Source organism: Phragmites australis, chromosome 18, assembly GCF_958298935.1.
Source record: "Phragmites australis chromosome 18, lpPhrAust1.1, whole genome shotgun sequence".
NCBI lineage: Eukaryota > Viridiplantae > Streptophyta > Magnoliopsida > Poales > Poaceae > Phragmites > Phragmites australis.
The window spans coordinates 24,254,961-24,278,754 of record NC_084938.1 but is presented as its reverse complement, the minus strand read 5'-3'; the positions used below and the strand labels follow the sequence as shown (position 1 = coordinate 24,278,754).

Genomic DNA, 23,794 nt, shown 5'->3' with positions numbered 1-23,794 from the left:
ACATTCTTGCATGCCTTTCAACTCTATCACGATTAAGTTCATGCTCTCCAGGCACATAACCTCTATGGCATTCAGCATTACCGGGCTGGTATTGTCGATGACCTAGGTGTGTGGAAACAAGAATGGCTTCATCGTCATCATTTGACAACAACGAATCTAACACATATTGCATGGCTAATCCGCAACGACTCATTTCTGATTTGATGCAAGAGGAGCAACCAGAGAGGAAGAAAAAGAAAGATGTGGTAGAGGCAGACCAGATGGATGTGTATATAGAGAGAAGGAATATAGCCGTTGCAAAAAACTAGCTATTGGAATATAGCTGTTGCAAGAAACAGTCATTGCAAAAAATTAGGCGTTGCAAAAAAAATAGCTATTTGAAAAAACTAGTCGTTGGAATATAGTTGTTGCAAGAAACAGACATTGAAAAAAAATTAGCCGTTGCAGAAAATTAGCCATTTGAAAAAACTAGCCGTTACGAGTAAAATATAGATAAATGAGATATAGAAAGTGAGGTTTAACTAGTCTGCTGAGTATAGAGAAATACAAAGATGAAATCTTTTGAAATGGATAGCTAAATGGAGATGCTCTAACAACGTAAACCTCGCACTGCAAGTAAAAGCATTTTGCAGCAATTCAGTTGCTGACGGACTGCAAGTAAAAGCATTTTTCAGCAATTCACCCATGTGGTCATTTCTGCCAATTCGTGTAGATATGTATCTTCATGAATAGTTCACCCATGTGGTCATTCCAGACAGTGTTTCCCAGCATTATAAATTCATAGTTGCAGATGCCTACTTCGGTGTCTGCTGTGCTTTCAGTCCTGAACACAGCCCATCCCAACGTACAACCCTTAGGGAATCAAACTTGTACTGCCTGCAATATGCAGTAACTCTAGAGCACATGCTAGTTATGTGCTTTGTCTCTCTGTCTGTCTAATGATCAGAAGAAACTTTGATCATCCATCTACCTGAACTTCACATATGAAACCCATCCTGATCAGGCCTTATGGTCAAATGTTCTGAACTGATAACTGACGGGAACACCATTTGCGCCACCGCATCATGGAATGATCCATCCATAATGTGAAACATCTGCTCAAGGATTTAAAACTATCAGAATTCTGGGAAAAAAACTACTGAAAAAACAACCTTACTTATTATAGGTTTAATTTGTACTCTGAAAGACCTGTAGGAGCAAGACGCTATGGCATTGAGTAGTTCAAGCTTTTTTCTCTCTAAAGGCTTAAGCTCTGTCAAGTATTAACTATATAGATGAAGTAGAAATAGTGGGCATTCTGCGATACAAACCTGAGATGCAGGCTCTCCGAATGAGCCTGTTCTGAACACATCTGGATTGGTCACACCATGAACGCCTCCCTGGAGCATGCCTGATTGCGACGACAGCTTCTGCAGTTTGGGAATCATTTCTTGGGAGAATGAGAATCCGATGGGAGCAGGTGAACTAGCCCCGGGGAAGCGAATTAGTTGCTGTCGAAGGGAACAAGAGCATGTTCAGACACATTTCTCGCAAAGACAAACTGAAAAGAGGATAAATGGAAAGTAAGAGCTCCTGATGAGTTGATGGCATACATCTTTTGACAGAAGCCCTTCTATGTTGAGTCCGAGTCTTGGATTGACCGCCGCAAGCTTCATGGATAAGAACTGCAAGATGCAAAGGAAGAGCATCAGATCAATGCCATCGATAAGAACTACAAGATGCAAAGGAAGAGCATCAGATCAATGCGTTGTTTGTTTGTCAGATGAAAATTTTCAGGCACCATCCCCGCTAAGAGAGACCATACCTCCACTTGTCTTTGCAGGGACTGGACATAATTGATGATCTCATCCAGCATTATCGCCTTCCCGGTGACCTAAATCGAACCAAATCCAACCCAAGAAAAAGCAGAGCGCGTCATCCTTACGAAATTTCGCATATACCAAAGCTATGCGCAACTGTTCTTTCACTCAGAAAGCTCACTTTGCTGCAACCAGGAACAAGGTCCTGCAGAAGCTTCATCCTGACGCTGATCTTCTCCCTTCTCAACTGCGCAAAAAAAAAAAAGAAGAAAGAAACATTCCGATTTTGACTTCTCTTTTCGAGTACTATTTTCAAGTTCTAAACCTAATGTTCAAGAACACCAAGTCTGAAGGATCTGGTATATGCAGTAGTAGCATTGTACTACTGCATATATGCAGTTTTTGTGTACCCTCTCAGCGAGGCTGTGCCTGTTGGTTGCCTGCCCCTTCCGGGCCCTGACATGGATGTACTCTTCCGTGTCCGGCTCGTCGGGTTCCTTCGATCCCTTCCATTTCCTCTTGCCGGCCGCCACATTCGCCGCCGCCGCCGCCGTGCCGTTCCCCTCGCCTTTGGCGCCCTTGCTGCGCGGGCTCTCGTTTGCAGAATCGGTGGACACGTTCGATGCCTTGGCTTGATCTTGATCCGTACCATGAACGTCCTACGTTGCAACGACCACAGCTTTTGGCAGGCGAAGGTGGAAGCTTCGGAAACCGGTGCGGGAACAACGAGAAGTGAGCACCTACCTCGTATGATCTCCTCCTCTTCTTGGACTCCTCCGAGCCCCTGGCCGAGCATTCCGCGGCTGCGGCGCCGGCGCTCGGTGCGTCGTCGTGCACGCCGCCGCCGACCTTGCTCCGACGATCCAGCGGCCCCTCCGAGGTGCCTTTTGAGGCGCTTGCAGTGGCTGCTCCATTTCCAGCGCCGAAGCAGGACGACCGCACCGCCCGCTCGACGAGGCCGGAGTCCACCGCCAAATGCTCCAAACCGGTCGCCGGTGGGAGTTGGAACCCGAGCACCGACGGCAGGAGAACCCCGCCTCTCGCTTCGGAGATGGCACTGCCGGCGGCTAGCTCCGCAGTCTGAGGAACCGACGCCCATGCAAAGGAATCCATGGTGGGTTGGGGTAGAAAGAGAGATCAAATGGGTGTTCTTGAATTTATAGGACTATTCAGTCTTGCTCTTTCAACCTTTGTTTTTGTTTGCTTAGCTAGGTTTTGTACCGCAATGTATTCTTATAATTTAAGTGATCAGAAGCACACATACTCACGCACCCACACCATACTCACACTCACACACATACCCATGTGGATATATTTTAACATATGTCTAAATAAGATTAGAGATAAAATTTCATGTAATGTGGATACACACTTTAACTACTAAACGCACCAACATGTGCATATTCTATTCATATAGATCGCACAATAAGAACCCTAACTAAGAACTTTTATAGTTTTGATGCAGTAGTAAGTTAGAATCATTCTTTCCAGAAGAAAATTAATTAAACATCAAAATTTTACTAGAATTGGTAAAGGCTCATTGATCTGACTAGATTCCACGTCGCAACGCAGTAACCACGTAATGGCCATAATTCTTGCTCCTTTATCCTGCCATCTGATCTGGCATCTGAAAATACTACAGCTCAAGGCATCCTGACTTTCTGACAGTGTCGACTATTACAGGCGTTGTTTAATCTGCCTGTCGGTAAATTACAATGTGTTTTCCTACTAGCCCTCTCATCATTAGTTGACTGTTAGTATTGTACTACTTTAAGCCAAGTATTAGACTGATGACTGATCAGTTGTAGACTTGGATTTGTGAGGCACTGCTCCTTCAGGAAAAAAAGGCTTCCAGTTCAACAAATAGCAGTAGGACTTCCCTACGTAGTTAATTTCTTACCACATGAGATGCTCTTCTGATTCCCTCAGCCTCTCTATCTAGTAAAAAACTAAACTATCATTAGCCTCGGAGTTCGCGAAGCCTCGAATCTAATCTTTTGATTACTAAAGCAACCCAACACCAAACCGATCTACAGGATAGTTTAATTCGATCCAAACACGCTTTTATGCCGACTGTATTCTTGTGATCCATTTTGACAATATGGTAATTTTCTGCTGTCACTTGCCTCCTCCTTTCAGAAGAATTTCCACTGTACTCGCATATTGCAACAAGCCAAGAAGTGACTTGCAAGTTACTACTAAGTAGTACAAATCATGGCCTTCTCTTCTTTCATTGGAGCACCTTTCGAATGTAATGTTCTTCCCCTTTTGCCTTTTCTGCACTGTGGCTTGCCTTCCCTTAGCGGCATCCTGCAAAAGGGAATGGGGAACTGAGACTGCAAACGAAACCGAACGAAGCTTTGTGGAAAAGCGAGGTAAACATGTGAGAAAAAGGATGTGACTTCAAGGCTTCAAGCTTCCCCTACAAGATGTGATACAAATTGCAGCAAATCATGAGTACCACGAATCAGTTCCTCTTTACTCATGTCCTTAAGAAGCTTTGTCCAAAAAGTAAGAAAGGAACCGGCACGGAAAACAATATCACTAGAATGACGGAGCAATTCTTTTTCGAAGCAAGCACTATTTCTAGCTTTCCAAATGGCCCAACAGATAACAGCAAGATCCATAGTAGCAGATTTTTTATCCATGTCAACTAGTAATTTCACTTAGAAATCAGGGGATTCACATATCTTCAATGAACAAAAGGAACTCCAACAAGCCTCTGTCAGTGCAAATGTTTGAGCAATGTCTGCAGCTCTGCGTGATTTTATCTGGCAGTAGCCTCCTTCGGCAAACTCTAAAACTCAAAGGAGAAAAAAGATAAGGATTTTCGTAGTCAGATTCTTCAGTGAACAGCTAAGAAAAAGAATAGTGAAACTTGGAACCAGGTCTGCATGCTCACCATGATTGAAGTAAGAAAGACGACTTTGTGGAAGTAGACGAAGTAGTACTTGGAAATGCAGAACGACAAGCAAAAAACAGAGCCAGAGGCAGCTAAATGGGATCATTACCGAGAGGAAATGATTAGTCAAGTTGCAAATAACAGCGGTTACATAGGCACATCGAGAAGACAAAAGCACGAAGAATCATGCGGATTATTGTTAAGCAGGTGCTGTTTCACTGCTTAGTTAAGCATTCCCCAAAAAAGTCAGCAGTTCTGTTTCCCTGATTGCCTCGTGACTTGCACAGTTTTTTCTTTAGGGGAAGGGAACGAAACATGCAGTGATGCAGACACTTCTCTTTCCTACGGTTTAGTTTGACATGTGAGTATCTGAGTACGAAACATGCAGTGATGCACTCCCTTCCAGTCTTCCAGAGACAGGCATGTAGGTTTGCAAATGCATCAAAGGTGCCCCTTTCTCTGCGTTGAAACTTGATAGGGACTTCCAACACCCGGAGTTCAGACAAAGACTTGGCGTGAAGCTTCCAATGCCAGGAACTCATCGAGAGCATGTTTGCAATGCGTGCACTCTACATGAATTTTGTAAGGACCGGATCAGATCCTTCGAAAATTCACCGTTCATCGTGCAGGTGCAGATCGAAAAGTTCGACCGTTCTATTTCTTCTGAGCATAGCAATGTTCAGAGCTGGTCGCACAATCTGGGCTCTTGTCAGATCGACGAACCGGGCCATCTCTAGCCAAGTGGACAAACCCATTGGGCTGCCACCGCTGCTAGTCTCGTTTCGCCGCTGTGCGAGTGGGCTCTGCAAACAAACCGAACAAGTTTCAACCGGAGGCCCGTTTAGAGAAATGGAATTCCGTAAAGAGTCTTGCGTGAGCTGGTGGTGTTTCTTGTAGCTTTGTTATTCCCCACCTAGCTAATGGCACGGGAGAAGAGAAAGAAGTTGGAGTGTTTGGTGTGAGCTAGTTCACTCCCTTATCAAGGCATGCTTCCTCGTACAAGGAATTGGAAGATGCATCACACGCAGGTAGTAATGAGTCCCTTTCACCAGCTCATCTACTAGGGCTCTTATCAACTTAAAAATCCTGTCATGGCCAATCACTGGTTCCCTGGAAAAAGGAATGTTGATTGAGCAAGCATGAAAGCTAATTAAAAGTCTCTAAACATATTTTTTTTGTGATTTGAATTCTATCAACTTTGGGTAGAGCATAATGAATATGGCCACACCACACATTTGCCCACTCACACACTCGACTTACACTCATGTCAAATTGTCAACATATAGATTCATTCTTTTCCTAATGCCCATGTGCGTGATATGACCACCCAACGTGAAGAAGCTGGAATATTCATATTTGTATTAGGCCACTGACTCATAAAAATATCTCAAGGGTAAAAGAGAAATTTAACCCTCATCCTCCCTCTATATAAGAGCCCCAATGAGACAAGGAGAGGACATCCTCCATTTATTTGCAACTTCACACACACTCTACTTTCTCATCTCCTCTCTTTCTCTTTTCTCCTCTAGAGAAAGGGAGTGGCCAGGCTAGCCCCATTGTTGTTCTAGGCGACATCAAGCATGCTCATGAGGTTTAATATAAGAGACAACGGTTGCAAGTATTCATGTAAAAGGTGAATTATACTCTGATCTCTACTTCTGAATTCAAGTTGTGTTCATAGATGCAACAATAACTTAAACAAATAAAAATATAATGTTAATAATAATCCTCTTATGTAGCTATTTCAGAAGACATACTACTGGTATGGTAGGAGATAGGCACTCGCTAGATTCTGGATGGCACTTCTCTCTAGAGTAAAAATATAAATTCTTCGGTAGACTTAATGAGCATGTGTATACTCATCATTCTAGAGCATATTTTTTATTACCAAAAGGCATGTATCATGTTTCCTCTAAGATAGCCACATAGTTGCTAGCATTATCTGTTGATAGATTTGACAATACTTCCCCTGCCACCATCCGCATTGAGCAATCATAATGTGTGTGATGTAGGGTGCACAACCCTTCTACCTAGCTAGGGTCCAAAACCAGACCGTCTTTAGCCTGTCATTGTGCATGCAGAGTGTGGTATTTGGTTGGTTTTCTGACGTGATGCAAGCTACGGTGGGCTAGTGATTGGTTGGCTGGTTTGAGTGTTGGACTGGCCAAGATGCTAGTTGCGCTTGTGTTTGGTAGACTGCATATGACATGGATGTGGAGCAAAATTTTCAGATGTGCAAAGTACGAAGCATGAGCTACAAATCCACACATCCGAAACAAGCATTATACAAGTACTAACAAGCACATAAATTAGAGTAGGTAGAGTCTGACGGCTTCACGAGAAAAATGCACATATGAGAAAGCAACTATCCAGATCCACACAATTGATAGTACTAGGATGTAGATCTACCCTAGTTTATCACTTATATGGACTCCACAAAGCACGCAAGAACCAAAATAGCAAGAAAATATTGAAACCAAAAGATAAATACAAAGAGTGAAAGTAAGTAACAGAGATAGAGAGATGACCCATGCGCACGATAACAGCTGGCCGGTAAGCACCCAACATGAGGTGAAATTGCAGGTGTGAGAGAGCAAGCGAGCGCTCGAGTGAGAGAGGAGTTGGATCTCTCAACGAGTGTGGCATGGGGGTGGTAACCCTAATGGCCATGGGTCATGGGCAGCAAAAGGGTATGCACGCATCTTGCCTACACCCGCATGCCCCTTGCTCGCATAAGCGGAGCTAGGCTCTGGAGTAGCACATATTCATTCTCGAGGTGAATGAATGATGGATCTTTTTCTATTTGAGTTGTCTAGTATAGACAATTTGTATTGTATTATGTGTTTTGCTATTAAAAATGTTTATTCTTTTCAGAACTTTTTATGCTTCATACGATGTTCGAATGCCCAGCGTAGAAATCCTAGGTCCGCCAATGGTGCCAAGAATCCAGAGATCTCAAATGAGCTCGGTGACAACCTTCGCGATGAACAGCCTACTATTGATACGTTCATCTTTTAGAGTTGTCAAGCCCGTTATAGTAATTAAGGTGGCCACTGTCTTATTGGAGGTAATTATTTTTTAGACAAATATTGTGTTGGAGCCCTCTTTTGAAGAAGGAAGTATGATTTGTACTATTTCTAGCTTCTTGCCATAGGGACATGGAGTCGAGGGAGTCAACTGCATACCTAAGTACCTGACAAGGTTCAGGTCCTATTAGGTAAGCACACCTTCTTCCATGCACTTGTCATAGGCATGTAGAGATCACATATTCAAATCCTTTCTTATATCAACAGTGATATCCGAAGATTGTTGGAGAGTAGTGGTTCAAATATGCACACCAGAATGTTTATCACCCTTAGCAAGAACCACATTGTAGAAGACCTTCAACGTCGGCACAAGGTGTTCATTGTTGGTATTATGATTGTGGCCTTTGCTGAGAAGGTACAAGAGGAGACCACGATACATCCAACAAGGAATGGAATATGAATGTTGCTTAGTACCTTGAAATGTGGCGAATAGTATCTCGAAATGTCATAATAAGGCAAAGAACTACCACGATCCAGATTCGAGAGCACGACATAACACAATTTAAGAGTTGTTTTGACCATTCTTCTGGGAGGGTGACTTTGATTCTGCCATTGGAGGCTCAGTGTTAGTCCATTGTACCATAACCATGAAGAAAGAAGTAGCAATGCCCCTATTGTCTGAACAATAAGTTTGGCTAATGCCATGCAATAGAATAGGAGCACAAGTACATGCCATGCAATAGAATAGGAGCACAAGTACATGACCACATTGGAAAACTAAGCTAGTGATGCTTATGCTTCCCAGCTCTAAGTTGCCCGTGTGTTGCAATGGTTCACAAATAGTTCTCGCAATGTAATTTCATTTCCCCAATGATGCTAACCAAATATGCAACTCTTCCAAGTATAAATGAAATAATAGCGACTCATTTGAAATGGATCTTCAACAAATGATGCCCAACTTCAAAGTGACTCTGGAAAGATCATAAACAAACAATGCCAACTTTTTTTCATTTGAACTAAATTAAAGGATTCATGAGGTTCTATGTAAGATTAAATATCGAGGGATGTTGAAATCTAGCTTAGAACTGATCAATTGGGCCATCGCTTTATTTTGGGTCTTGGGATTGCATTTGGACAAGATCCCACATGCAAATTGCCATGAAGACAACACTATTAATGCTACAGAAAATAGTTACAACTATACTCACATGGCAGAATATAGTCCATTTGTTTTTATTGTTCAACACATTTTGTCATCAAGGTATAGACATTGACCCTCTGGAGCGAAGAACAGTTGGAGAAGTTAGTGAGAACGTGAAAGATAGGGTTTTCTCGTGTGGATTAGTTGAAAATGTCTCTCTAATATAACCCCTAGTGCTACTAGCTAAAGAGTTGAGCATCAAAGGACAAGAAGACTTAGCATCAATGGCTAAAGATAGGATTTTCTCGTGTCAATTTTGTGGCAATTGGATTGGGCAATCGAATGACCCACTTACTTCTTCCTTTACCCCCTGGTCTCCACTACCGCTCTGCCACAACAGGATATGGTTTTGCGGGAGCACCGTGCTGGCCTCCCACGAAACCCTACCCTACCATGGCAGCCTCCTTACCATTACATCCCTCCGCCACATCACCCCATCACCGTCGCTTTTGGCCCGACCCTTCCCACAGGCCATCCTCCACCAACCCAACTGGTGGTGCACCCGTAGTCTAGCCACCCCACCCATAAACCGTCACCACCGTCGGGCCAGTCTACGGCCGCGGGCTTCCCTCCAAGCACACCTTACTCTGGTGAGCCTTCATCCTGAACCATAACCCTTAAATCCAAACCCTAACCTCATCAAAAAAACTCACCAGAGTTGGGGAGGAAGCCCTCATGCACAAATTACGATACAGATAAGAGGAACACAAAACTGAGCATTGGAGCTGGCTAGCTTTTATGTAAAAAGAACAGTGAAACATGCAACCAAGTCTGCATGCTCACCATGACTATTGAAGTAAAAAAAAACAAACAAGAGTTGGTGGGAGCAGTTCTTGGAAATGCACAGCAAGAAGGAAAAAACAGAGCCATAGGAAGCTAAATGGGATCATTACCAAGAAGGCGAGAAGCAATGCTTACTCGAAATAATGCAGTGTGTACGCGACACAGACCTAGCATATCAAGGAAATAGTGAACGTTAAGACTGTTCAAAGCAATAGTACGAGGAAACAGTGAACTGTGCGGTCCACTAGGTGACTCGATGGAAAGCAAAGGAGCTTGGAGGCGCGGCGCAGTGGCCGGCGGTGGTTTGGTTCAACATGTGCAATGGGTTGATGCAAGAGCTCCGGGTGAAAACTTGCTCAAAGTTTTGCCGGTGCCGACAACGGCGACGCCCTTTGGCGTCGTTCTCTTCCTTGGAGGCTTTGTCGAGGTGCTCCTGTTTCACCCATCCCTCGGCAGTTCTCCGGGTGAAAATGGTGAAAACCCAAATCTGGCTCATCGGATCGGGCAACAACGACATCTTCTATGCTGTGTCCCCCTTGGAGGCGTTGCCTTGGAGATTTCTATCATGTGTTGGATGTCTGTCAGCTTTGTGTTGATGTGCTCCTGTTTCCCCCAACCCTCGTCGTGGTTGTCTGCCGGTGTTGGTGTAGATTGGCGGCAACGATGACACCTCCTGGTGAAGTTGGAGCTTCCTTCTAGCTATGGTGCTTGTTTCGATGCCTTGGGGTCTGCAGGCCTCGCAGCGGGAAACGGTTTTCGCTCGAATCACTTGACGAGATTTTTGTCTCCTTGGAGCTGCGCTCCACAGCGGATCACGAGGGGCGAGCGCTCTTAGAGGAAGTCGAAGCTCATGTGTCATGTGGGCGCATGACAAGCTTGGCAACGATGACACGAGGCGAGTTTGCTCTTTGGGGATCGTGCTCGTGAGGTGAAGCGATATCAAGGTGAGGACTGAGGCCCACCATGGTGAAGTCGGAGCTGTTTTGTCATACGACGACGGGCTTAGCAACGATAACACACGACGGGTTCTGTGGTGTGGTCTTGCGGTCTGTGTTATTTTCCAACTAGCCGTTTTAGACGCCATTGTTTTCTTAGTCCATCCAGCGAGCTTTTCCTTGTTTGTGATATTGCTTTTTTTTCTTCTTTTTTTCTTCCTTTGAGTTCTTGTACCTAGCCTTTTTTCCTTCTAATGAATGAAAATGTAACTCTTTTGCTTTTTTGTAAAAAAAAAAACTTAAACTATCTAATCCAAAATCCACCGTGCCTGTCGTAATTTGCATGATCTAGAAAAGCATGTGCAGAGTTGCAAAGAACAGCTGTAACAGAGGCACATCAAGATGGGACGAACACGAAGAACCACTTGTAGGTGCTCTTAGCCTGCCACTCAGTTGAGAAACGCTTCAAAAGCCTTCTTGTGAGTGTATGTTCAGAGCTGGTCGCACAATCTGGGCTCTTGTCGGACCCACGAATTGGGCCATCTCTATTTTTTTATTTTTACATTTTAACATTAATATTTAAATAAATAGATCTCTAATAAAATATTACAAAATAGACACCTACCACCCAGTTAGACTCTTACCGCAATTCAAGGGCTATCAGGGGGCGGTTACAGCCCGGTGCAAACAGTGTTTAGTAGAAATCACTGTTCAAAGTAATATTTTTCTTAGATTTATCTTATTTATATAAAATTATGGTCTTCTATTGCTCTAAAAAATTTAAATTTTTTGTACGTGTTTCATAATTCATGTGCAACCCATTTTAATTGGATTCATCTAAAAATCATGTGCATAATTTAATCTAAAATTCTCCAAAAAAGACTACTTTTATAACTTTTAATAATTGTTAGTGTCTCAAATAAATTATCAAAAATCTGAAAAAATTCACTAATATTCATCTTATGTGATGGAATAATTTCTAAAATTATTTTCATCTCTAGGATATATGGTGAAAAAGGGAGTTCCTTTTAATTCTATTCACATGAAATGATAAAAATGTATATAAATAGAGCATTATAAAGGAACTTATTTTTTCACCATATATCCTAGGGCTAGAAATAATTTTATAAATTATTCCATCACATATATGAATATTAGTGATTTTTTTTCCATATTTTTGAAAATTTATTTGAGGCACTAACAATTGTTAAAATTATAAAAGTAGTCATTTTCGGAGAATTTTAGTTTAAATTATACACAAGATTTTTATATAAATCTAATTAAAATAGGTTGCACATGGATTATAAAACATGTACAAAATTTTTTAATTTTTTTAGAGCAAATGAAACCACAATTTTGTATAAATAAGGTAAATGTAGAAAAATATTACTGTGTGCAGTGATTTCTACGAAAGACTGTTCACACCTGGTTGTAACCGCACCATGGGAGAGCTGTTAGCTCTTGAATTGCGGGTCAACCTGCTTATTGTTCTTAAAAAAATGTAAGATCTAACTGTTCTGTCACAGAACGGTAGATGTCTATTTTTTAATTTTGTTTTATCAGAGATCTATTTATTTAAATATCAATATTAAAAAAAAAACCTCTCTAATCTCGCCCCGCCGCTGTGCCAGTGGACTTTGCAAACAAACCGAACAAGTTTCAGCTTAAGGCCCTGTTAGAGAATGGAATTCCGTAGGACTCCTACATCTAAGTGAGTTGATTGAGTTTCATGTAGAATTCATGTGAGATCAATCGACAACCATTTCTTGCGATCTGCCAACTTTGTTATAGCCAGTGGTAGATCGGGAAGAAGAGATAGAAGCCAGAGTGTTAGGTGTGAGCCAGTAGCTCCTCTAACTTAGGCGTATTTGGGAGTCATTCAAGTCCTCTTCAATTTTTAAGCATGGAAAAAAAGAATAAGAGAAAAAGAGAAGAAGGAAGAGAAAGAAAAAGAGAAAAAGAAGAGAGATGAGGAAGAAGAGTGAGAGCCTCCATAGCTTTTTTTTCTTATCTGGATCCGTCGCTGGTGTGAGCTCACTCGTTCCCGAACGTCTCGAATTGCTTCCTCGTACAAGGATTTGGAAGATCCTATATGACACATAGGTGAAGAGTCCCTCTCACCAGCTCATCTACTAAGACTCATCAACTAAAAATACTGCTTTGGCCAATCACAAGTGCCTTGCGAAAGGAAAGCTTGATTGGGTGAGCGTGAGAGCTAGCAAACCTACCAAATTCGGGCGGAGGGTGCGACCACAGGTCCACACCACACATTTGCCCGTTCACGAACTTCACTTTTTGTCAGCTTTATGGATCGGCTCATTTCCTAACGCCCACGTGCGATGTGTGACCTGCCTAACGCGAAGAGAGTGTTGGAATTTTAAGTGGCTTCGACAGGGAATAATTGATACGGAATTTAACTTGAGGAATGAGCAGAGACGTCGAGTATGATTGTGCTGAAATGTAATAGAGAAATTAATTGATATCAACACTACTAGGATTATATATATATATATATATATATATATATATATATATATATATATATATATATATATATATATATATATATATATATATACACACACACACATGTTTTATCTAGAAACAACACACAGTGAAAGGGCTGAGTTTGTTTTACAGGATCGGCTCTCTAGGCTGTTTACCCATATGATTAAATTAGAATTGATCTTATATATATAATCTAATCATGATACAATACTCACATATATATATGCTAGAAATTGATATATTTTAGACTCACATAAAAAATATGTTTGATGCAGTTGGTAACATGGTACATGAGTTTCACAGTTTTTCAAAAACATGTAAAGTACTTGTAATACCTGGAAGTGGAGTGACATGTTTTCAGTGTAATCTTGCCACGACTAGCTTTAGCTAAGTGCGACTTCTAAAAAAATATGGCAAATAATTTCTTAGCCAAACGTGGTAAAGTTAATTAAAAAATTAAATATATGACGTATAAGCCAAATAACTAATAAAATGTGATTTATCATAGTTATGATAGTCATAAATACCTATAATTAACTAAATTTAGATATGACAAGATCGGACACAAAACAAATATATCTATAGCTACAGGGAACCATACAGAGGGCAGTACAATGATAAAGAATTCAAATCTCGCCCGTGCAGCACTACGAAGCCGCGTTATCGGATTAGCTTTATAGTCCAATCCAAATCACGAGAGACCACCTTCTTGCTGATTGGCGGAGCTGGTGCCTCTTTTCTTTTAAAAAAAAATGAGACACCGACATTGGCAGAGCTCGTGCCTCGTTTCTTAAAAAGAAAAAAACAAGACACCGACAGCTGACTAGGTTTTTCTTCAGTCAATCCCGAGGCTCGCGTGGATTTTCTTTATATTTTCTTCGAAATAAATATTTGTGAGTATCGGTGACATTTTAAAAGACGGATGAATTAGGATATTTAAAATTGTTTTGGTTTAAAAGATAACACGATAAATCTATATTAAATTTTATCTAAATATGCTTTAGCTTTATCTAGTATATTTATTCTACTAAACAAAGCGCTTGCAACCTATTTAAAAGCAAAAATTGCAACTAAATAAATGAAGAAACGTCAATAAGGTAGACAGATCAAACTCGGCACAAGGATTTTTTTTTCGTGGTATCGATAGTATGAATGTCACTTTTAGTCCACGTTAGAGCTTCACAAAGAATATGCTCCCGGTCGGCATCCGGTCGTAGCCTTTGAGCCACCAAGTCATAAAGACAAGGCCTCCACCCGGATGAGCCACCAAATAAAAAACAAGATCTCATCACTAGCCTCTCTTCCGGTTCCTCGCCGCCGTGATCACTTCGAAGCTTGAGCCACAAAAGCAAGGGTCTCTGCGTCCCCGCACAATCGTCTTACCGCCGCTACACACCAAGTTGGATAGTCAACAAGCCTGCCAACGAGTCGCCAAGACTCCAAGGTGCCGACGTACCAAGAGGTACACTGTTAGATCACCCTTAATCCACTCTCTAAGAAGCAATCACCTAGCAACTCACTCTATAAGCCTATAAACACTAATCAATTACTAATCTTATGCTTAATCGTCTTAGATGATCACTTTAAGCACTTTGGTGGCTTAGATGTCTTCTCAGGTGTACATGAACTTCTCTGGACTCCAACACACTCAAATGACTGAGTAGAGGGGTATTTATAGCCTCAAACTCGCACACTAGCCGCTAACCCAATGACTCTAAAAAGCTGTTAACACCGGATGATCCGACGAGAACAGTAGTACTAACACCGGATCATCCGGTGAGTACACTCTCACAAACTAGATGTTGAAACCCCACTTAAACCTCTATGAACACCGGATACTCCAGTGTATACTCCACCTTCATCACCGGACTTTCCGGTGAGTATACCTTAGCCATCCGAGCCAACATCTTCTCTGTGTAAATTACTTCGGTGTATTCTCCGGTGCACATCACTTAATCACCTGACCATCCGGTGCGTTATCCTCAGCCAGCCAAGCCAATGCAACACTCTCTGAAAAATATACTTTGATGTACAAATCTTCAGAGCACCAAACCTTCCGGTGAGGTCACTGTATTATCTCCTTTGTCAACAATACTCCGGTGGATTCCTCTGTGTGTTCAAATCAATCACCGAACTATCCGGTGAGGTTTTCTGCTTCCAATTCAACCATCCAGTGTAGACATTTCTCTTGTGACTTTTTCCAATTCAATCAAATTTTATCCCGACTTCAGTAGCTTCTTCATGTATTATATCCATGAAACTTACTAACATATATTCTTGGTAAATATGTCAGTCTCAATAACTATATTATTATTAATCACCAAAATCACAATCATAATCTAATAAGATCATTTTCGCTACAACATTTCATGTTTTTTAGAGTAATAAACATTTCATGTGATCCTCACAAGAAAATGTGAATACTACATTCCAAACGTACCCTGGAATGCAAGATTGGGTTTGGGCTTCGGAAGGCCATATGCCGGAGCCCAACAGCAACGGCTGATCTGCCGTGACCCTGCTGCGATCAGCGGCTTATACGGGAATGCAATTCCGTATACTCTTGCATATATATATATATATATATATATATGATATATATTAATTAATATTTATTTATATATTAATCCTTTTATTTATGATATAAGTTTTCTTTCTATTCTTTTAATACGAATATACCAGCGTCGCTGTTGTCCAGCCTGTCGTTCCCGCAACACAAGCTACCAGTCACCTTTGCTCCGCTTACACAACACAGCGAAGGACTCCGACATATCTCTCTCACCAAACTGGACCATTTCTTCACTCACTGACACTGATGGACCGGAAAGCAAAGACCCCAACTGTCATCGATAAAGTGCAAAACACTTAATCGCAACGAGCCTTTTCTCCGTTCCCACAACGCTGTCTCATGGCAGGTGGGGTCCATCGACATGCCTCGGCCCCACGTGGCACTAACCACACTCCACTGCCAACTGGGCTCCACTATCTGTTGACCCCACCTGTCATTGGACGCTCACGAGTCCCATGTGACCCTGTATCTACTGTAACAGTGACATACATATAAGTATACATGTATATGTATATACGTATACATATATATGTAATTTTTTTTCGAAAAATTCTAAAAAAATGTGAAAATAAATATTAGTTATATTAATAAATCAGCTAAAAAATCTAAAATGCAAAGAAAAATATCTAAAACTCAAAAAAAATTGAAACAAATTTTTTTAGTTAGTATTATTTTCACCTACATGTTAAAACTATGTGCATACATAAAAGTGTTATTATTTTCTCTATAATTAATTGAATGTGTTTAATATTACTAATTTTATAAATAAATATTAAAACGTATAAAATTTGTGAACCTAATTTTTTAATTTTTTTTATCGTGCTCTACACGCGTCCAACAGAATGGTAATTATAATTGGAAGCGGCTCCCGAGACGCTCCCCCAGGGCGCGATTTTTTTGGTCCCCCCTCGCGCCGCATCGGCACCATGGCTTCCTCATCGATCCACCTCCGCCTCGCCGCCGACGAGATCCCCCAAACCCTAGACGCCTCCTCCTCTTCCTCCTACGACGCCTTCGTCCCCGTATTTCGCCCGGATCCGTCGGCCTCCTCCGCTTCGACGGCGGCGGCGGCCGACCGCGTCCGCAGCCTGTTCCGCTCCGTGGAGGTCGCCCTCTTCGGGGACGACCTCTTCGAACCACGGACGGAGCAACTCGGGTTCACCGAGGATTCGTACGACGACGGCGACGCCTCGATCCATTGGGACTGCCTCGAAATCGAGGACGCCGAGCCGGATCTGCCGCTCTTGGCCTTCACCGCGGCCGACGAGTTCGAGTGGGAGGAGGTAGCGTCCGCGTCCGGGGCTGGCTCGGAGCCCCAGGAGCCCGAGTGGGAGGTGCTCGGCGACGTGCCAGCGGCGGCCACCGCGGCCGACGCCGAGGAGGGTTTCGTGTACACCTCCGACCGGGAGGCGTACGAGGTGCTAGTCGCCGGCGGGGAGGGGCTGTTCCTGAAGAACAAACCGGCGGCGGCCAGATCGGCCGTCGAGGCGCTCCCTTCCACTGTTGTTGCCGCCGGAGAGGAAGGTGAAGGGGAGGAGTGCGTGGTGTGCAGGGACGGGGTTGCGGCCGGGCAGCGCGTGAAGAAGCTGCCTTGCTCGCACCGCTACCACGAGGAGTGCATCGTGCCGTGGCTGCAGGTGCGCAACTCGTGCCCGCTCTGCCGATTCGAGCTGCCCACCGACGATCCCGAGTATGAGACCTGGAAAGCGGGGCAAACAGTGTCCGCCTGAATGAACTGTGCGGTAATGGCAAGCTCTACCCGTATGGTTTTATAGAGTTGTATGGTTTGATTTTGCATCGGTTCCTTTAAATTACAAGGTTGTTACTTAGTTGTATGAAAGAAAGCATAGAGGTAGCCGTAGAGATGTTTTTGCGCGTTCTGATTAGTTTCCTTTTTTTCTTCAAGAGGGGTTTTAATGTTTTATGTTGTCTAAATGATAGAGCGTTTTACTAATTAGTTGCTATATAATGTTGTATCTATTCTAAATTCAGAGAGAGTAGCTGTATATCCTCTTGCACGGGATGATTTGTGGTTGGATGTTCTGGAAAATGTTTGGCATATATAGTGTTTTGTTGCGGACTTGCTGTTATTACCTGTAGTTTAGAACATCGAATCATATTTCTGTCATTGCAAATTCGTACGAGGGTCATCGATTATGTGTTCGAGCTGCCAATTCATATTGTGTTGTGTTTTCTGGACAATTGGTAACTTGTCTTGATTCTTTCTAGGTGAAATATCCCAAGCAAGAGCTTCAGTTCTTATTTATTTGCTAAGAGACAAGGGAAATATTGTTTGTTACAAGTTTTGGTTAGTTTGGTTAATTTCTTAAGTGCTCATTATATTACCAGTGGTCTTATTTTTAAGTAGAGCAATTCTGGGAGCATCAAGTTGATGCCACAAAGGACGTGAAGCTGTTATAATCTGATTGGTGATTGACCTTTCCGCTCGCTAAGCCCTTTAGTCAGCTCGTTGTGATTACTGAATCTCAACTCCGAGACAACGATTGGGCTTGGGTCATAGCAGATTGTATGTGAGCCTACAAGGCTGTAACAAGCTCAGAACTGATTTCCAAATAACATTTTGTTTCACATACTTCACCAAAAAGAACGTCACCTTTTTGCTGAGCTTTGCACGATTAACTGTTAAATGCTAGATCAGATCCTACTCTTGATTCCATGTAGTGCATACTTTGGCAAGAACTTGATCATGTTCTCACAGGCACCCACTCAGACATTGATGCCACTGTCAGTGCACTCAATATGTATATCTAACAATAACAACTAAAATCAAGTTAGTTTTGATTTTACCTTTTACGATGGTCATAACGGAGTTTCTTCTCTTATTTCCAGAAAATAACTATTTACAATCAATTATGTTATCGCAAAAATTGCAGTGACCAACTTTCCGTAAATCCTGATGAAGTCCACCTTATTACCGTAATATAGCTAATGTCACCTCTACAGCTATAGGTATACTAAGACTATCCAGTTTTGCAGAAAAATGTAACTATCATGCTATCCTAATCAAGTTTTATGGAAAATTCATTGATACTCTGAGAGTTAGGGTTACTCTGAGGGGCAATGTGAATGAAAAATAATGGATAGGGATTGGCTATTAAGTTTCCTCCAAGGTTTCTCTTCAGGTTAGGAGAGAGAGTGCAACATCTTGCGAATAAAATGGCATGCAAGGAATATTAGTGTTTACTGTTCTGATTCATGCACAAAGTTGGAGCGGAGGGATTCTGCGTCAGCATGAAGTCTGTATGTGGGCACGAGGTTGGAGAAAATGTTTGGTGAAGGAGATTTTGTTAAGGAATACCTACTTTCTCCAGCTTTCCCACCCTTTCGAAGGTAATCTCAACTTTTTTTAGATAATTTCGTATCTCAGTAACTTCCTCTATTTTGACGTTATTGGGCATTGACTCAGTTATATGCAAATTGTTATTTGATGCTGGATTTGGACTTGATTTAGTTTAAGTTAACCTTTTTCCACTGGCAGAATTGAGGGTTTTATGGTGGTGATATTCTTCTAAATGCTAAATTGATTGTTTTGGAAATGAGAAAAATATGAAGCATCAGTCATCTTCCTTGAACCTGGAGTTACTTGATGCCTTCTTCGAATATTAAATACCCAAGTTATTTTTTTTATGATGTTGCCACAAATTCAAAGTTTATCCGCCTTATGCCTTGAAGCTGAATAGATGATATGGACACTTTTTTTTTAATAACGAATAGAATATCCTGGCCTTCAGCCTGAAGGTGTCCGGCTATACTTATTATTACATAGTTACAGCTCTTAGGTTGCTACATCACACATTGTGATGGTGGAATAACTTAAATCAATAAAAGCTAACATAGTTTGGAAATCGAGAATTTATTTAATCCTATTATTAAATCTTTATCCATGATTAGCGAATAACTACATCATCGTAGTCTCTATAGTACGGTATGCCAAGCGAATGCTCTCCTTGTCTTCTTTGCAGCTTCGTCCAAAAGTGGAGCTAGTATGTCCCTCTAAAAAGTACCTGGATATAAGTTTTAGAAGGTGTTTGTCAAACACTATATTATTTCTGCTAAATCATAAAGCTCAATATAATACAGATGCCCCTGTTAACAATTGTCTCTTATACTTTGTGCCCTAGCTAGCAAGTCAAGCATCAAATAAATTATCCATATTAAATGGTATAGTAATATTAAAGACAATCTGAACTATATGCTATAGAAATTTAGCAAAATAACAATAAAAAAACAGATGTTGAATTGTTTTATTGTTAACTACAAAAGCAATATTATTTACTCTCATTCTAATTTTGTCTAGTTAAGTTATCTTTAGTAAGAAAATAACACCTTTCTTAAGGTACTCCAAAAATATTTTATTTTTAAAGGAATCTTTAATTTCCAAATATTCCAATTTGCATTTATATTGTCACTGTTTATAAGAGCCATATACATAGAGTGAACTGAGAACTATCCACTCTGATGTAAATTTCACCGAAACATATCATTATGATCATTCAATTGAATGTGCACAACACGGGCTACCAGCTAATGCCATTGTATTAGATTGTTACCTACTAAAGATTTTCAAAAAGAAATATTCAATAGAACTCTGTTAAACACTATTGCAATGGATATATTCTTCCTACAAACAATATTATATAGAGAGAGGTATTGCTCATTAAGGGTGAAGTTGTCCAGCCACTTGTCTTCTTAGAAACAGATTTGGTTTTCATCATTAAGATGGAATGTACCCAGGTTTAGAAATTTATCTTTGATATTCATTAGTCCTGATCAAAATTGTGAATCATCAGGTTTTTTCACCACCTAAGCAATTGTTTGGAATTTTAGGTACTTATTTTTAAGGAGGTCCTACCATAAACCATCTTTATTGATTAACTTGAACAACCACTTATTTAATAAACATTGGTTCTGTACATTAATGTTTTGGATTCCCAACCCTTTTGCTCTCTTGGTTGACATAATATATCCCATCTAGATAACCTTTATTTTTTTTACCATCACTTTGTCAAAAGAACTTTAATCTATAATATTCCAATTTTTGAACAACACCTCTAGGGACTAAAAAAAAGATATTATAAACATTGCCAAGCTAGATAAAACTGAGTTAATTAAAACCAGTCTAACCCCAACTGACATGTTTCCTCTTCTAACTGCTCAATTTTTTATGAAAATTTTCTTCTATGATCCTCCAATCCTTATTACATAGCTTCTTATGATACATTAGAGTACTAAATATCTAAAATGATAGGTACCCATGCAACAACCAAACAGTTGAGAATAATGTTCCTCACATTCCTTTACTAGCCTATAACAAAAGAGCTCACTCTTATTAAAATTTATCTTTAGGCCAGATAATTATTCAAATACACAAAGCAATAGTTTTATATTTTTAGCTTATTCTAAATTATGGTCCATAAAAATAATTGTGCCGTCCGCATACTGTAAGATAAACAGAAATTCCCAAATCTCACAGAGCAGATCTGCAAGAATGAAAGGGAAGTGTAAGATCTTCAAGGAGTTGACCTTTAACTTTTACCCTTTTTTCACTTTCTCGCTCATGCTATTTGGTATTTTTGTGCTCTGTGTAATTTGTATGCTTGTCCAAGTTTTCATGTGAGCCATCCAAATTGAACCTCAGGTGGTGATCACAGTTCAGTTTGACGCTTTTTATTGTTCTCTTAAGTTGTCAGCTGTGGTCGAAGTTTGCTCTTGAGTATTTTCACACCACGTTATGATGTTTCTTCCAAGAGTTATATTCGCAACTGAGACTTTCATTACGTTCCTCTGTATAGTTGAACTCGGTTCTTTTTTGGGGGTCTCTTCAAGCATGCAAGAGCGGCCTTTGAACGCCTGAAGAAAATACGCTGTTTCCTGTGTGGAACCTGTTTGATACTCTATTTGTGGTTGTCATAACTTAATTCTGTATTACTGAGTGATTTTCACCGTAAGCAATTTCCATCCATGTGCCGAGACTTTCTGTGAAGATTGATTTTGATGGAAGACTGGAGAGAGTTGATATGGAAAGACTGACGGCCGAAGCAACACGGAGAGGATGCGGCGGCCCGTAGGCATCCGACTTACAGTGACTATAGCGGGATTTCTGCAATATGGAGCGAAGGGCCAGGCCCATTCTCGGTTCATGAACAAGAATGCATGTAAGTGCCATCCTTTTGCCAGTCTTATGCGTCAAGTAGTGACAGTGAGACACGTTTCGAACGCAATGAAACTACATGAATTAAACTGACAGACGAACACAGGAGACAGCGCCAGAAGCAAAGGAGATACCAGCTCAAGTATTACAGGGATTTTTTTTCTTTCCAAAATGGCACTCCCAGATTTGACTGCTCTCTTCGTCTTGAACTCTTGGTCCCATCAGCTCCTCTTCGATGGATTAGGAGGCAATTCAGTTTCAGGAGGCAATTCAGTTTCCCTGCCAATTCGATGGAATCAGGCCTCAGTGTTTCCTGCCCAAACGAGCCCTCCTCGGCTATATCTTCCCGTTGGCCCCCAGATACCGCATGAAGAATGATCAACCCAATGCAATGCACTCAGCAGCTAGCAGCCGTATGCGATTTCTAGGGGGCCCAACAACCTCTAGCTATCCAATAACACCATCTGCCAGTATTTGACCTCATCTAGTGGGCCAAAATCTGAAATTTACCTAATCATCATAGGCCAACTAGATAACTGATATTTCCAACTAAATGCTAACAAGACATACATCACAATTCACTAAAAAATTCTAAAATTTCAATTGAAAATGCTATCTGCAACCTCACAACTAAAATTTTTAAAATTCAAGTAAAATTGAAAGACTAACCGATATTTATTCTCACATCACATATTTGATCCTAATTCGCAGTCAACATCTAATTTTGATCTCAAATATCAAACTTAATTTCAACATGAACAATTGAATAACTTAATTTCATTTAATTTTGGGAAAAATGCAACCCCAAAAGTCACTTGAATTTTGACTTTTCTCCCCATAAGTTATTTTGTTGCAAAAAACCCCCAAAAATTTGACTTTGTTGCAACCCCCCTCCCAAAAAAAATTCAAAAAATAAAAAAATCACAAAAAATTATAAAAAAACTAGAGACGATTCTAAGACCTTCTATGAATTTTTTTTCAAAAATAATATCCTTTGTATCATATTTCATGGAGAGGAAGTTTGGAAAAAAAAAAATGTGCAGTTCATTTATTAACTCATGTTATTTTAACTTTGTCATGTCTACCGTTATTTTTCCTACAAAAATAATTGTTTAATTAAACTAATAAAAGTGGTTTCACTAATTTTGGAGGTGTTATGGATTAGTTATGAATTAATCTATCTGCAACACATTTATTCAATCCTGCACGTTACAATAATTATTTCAAGATTTCATGTATTTTTAGAAGATAGAGGATCATGTAAGAAGACTAAAAAAATTGGTTTCATGATTTTTGGATTAGTAAATAATTAACTATGGATTTAACTCGAATTAATAAATGAGCTGCACGTTTTTCTTTTTTTTTCAAACTCCCTCTCTATGAAATATGATGCAAAGGATATTATTTTGGAAAACAAATCATAGAAGTCTTAGAATTGTCTCTAGTTTTTTTTTAGAATTTTGTGTGATTTTTTTATTTTTTTGAATTTTGGGGGGTTTTGCAACAAAGACGAACTTTTAGGGGTTTTTTTTGAAAAAAATAACTTTTGGTGGGAAAGTAAAAATCCAAGTGACTTTTGGGGGTTTGCATTTTCCCTTTAATTTTGCATAAGGTTGTTACACATTATCTATTAAAATTCAACATGCACATCATCGTTGAACAACAAACTAAATAACTGAAGAACTATCCATCCATTCGTCCATCCATCTATTGGGGTAGATCACTAATTGGTGTGGAGGAAGACACAGTTGGAGGAGGGCCGGGGGATGGTAGCGTCGATATTGGAGGTGGAGAGGAGGCTGAGATGGATGGCGGTAGCGTCGGCATCGGGTGGAGGGAGCCGCGGCGGTGCGTGGAGGAGGCGGGGTGGCAGTGTTGGGTGGAGGGAGGTGGGGCGCT

The 23,794-nt window shown here is 40.8% G+C and overlaps 2 protein-coding genes across 2 annotated transcripts; one reads left to right on the top strand and one right to left on the bottom strand.

Annotated features, from left to right (window-relative positions):
* Nucleotides 1–478: 478 nt before the first annotated feature.
* LOC133899294 (transcription factor BHLH089-like) lies at nt 479–2,989 on the bottom strand. Its single transcript, XM_062340272.1, has 7 exons — nt 2,544–2,989; nt 2,210–2,458; nt 1,981–2,046; nt 1,805–1,873; nt 1,593–1,664; nt 1,311–1,490; nt 479–1,094 (listed from the first exon to the last, which is right to left on the bottom strand). The coding sequence occupies exons 1-7, from the start codon at nt 2,910–2,912 to the stop codon at nt 978–980; spliced, it is 1,122 nt and encodes a 373-aa protein (XP_062196256.1). The 5' UTR covers nt 2,913–2,989; the 3' UTR covers nt 479–977.
* A 13,578-nt stretch (nt 2,990–16,567) lies between these two features.
* On the top strand, nt 16,568–17,803 carry LOC133899608 (E3 ubiquitin-protein ligase CIP8-like). Its single transcript, XM_062340620.1, has one exon. The coding sequence runs from the start codon at nt 16,650–16,652 to the stop codon at nt 17,451–17,453; it is 804 nt and encodes a 267-aa protein (XP_062196604.1). The 5' UTR covers nt 16,568–16,649; the 3' UTR covers nt 17,454–17,803.
* The last annotated feature ends 5,991 nt before the right edge of the window (nt 17,804–23,794 follow it).

Coding starts and splice junctions, on each gene's coding strand:
- LOC133899294 (XM_062340272.1), bottom strand. CDS start 2,912: ATGGATTCCTTTGCATGGGCGTCGGTTCCTCAGACTGCGGAGCTAGCC. Junction 1,874..1,980: donor TTGTTCCTGGTTGCAGCAAA/GTGAGCTTTCTG, acceptor GGTTCGATTTAG/GTCACCGGGAAGGCGATAAT. Junction 1,665..1,804: donor CCCTGCAAAGACAAGTGGAG/GTATGGTCTCTC, acceptor TGCATCTTGCAG/TTCTTATCCATGAAGCTTGC.
- LOC133899608 (XM_062340620.1), top strand. CDS start 16,650: ATGGCTTCCTCATCGATCCACCTCCGCCTCGCCGCCGACGAGATCCCC.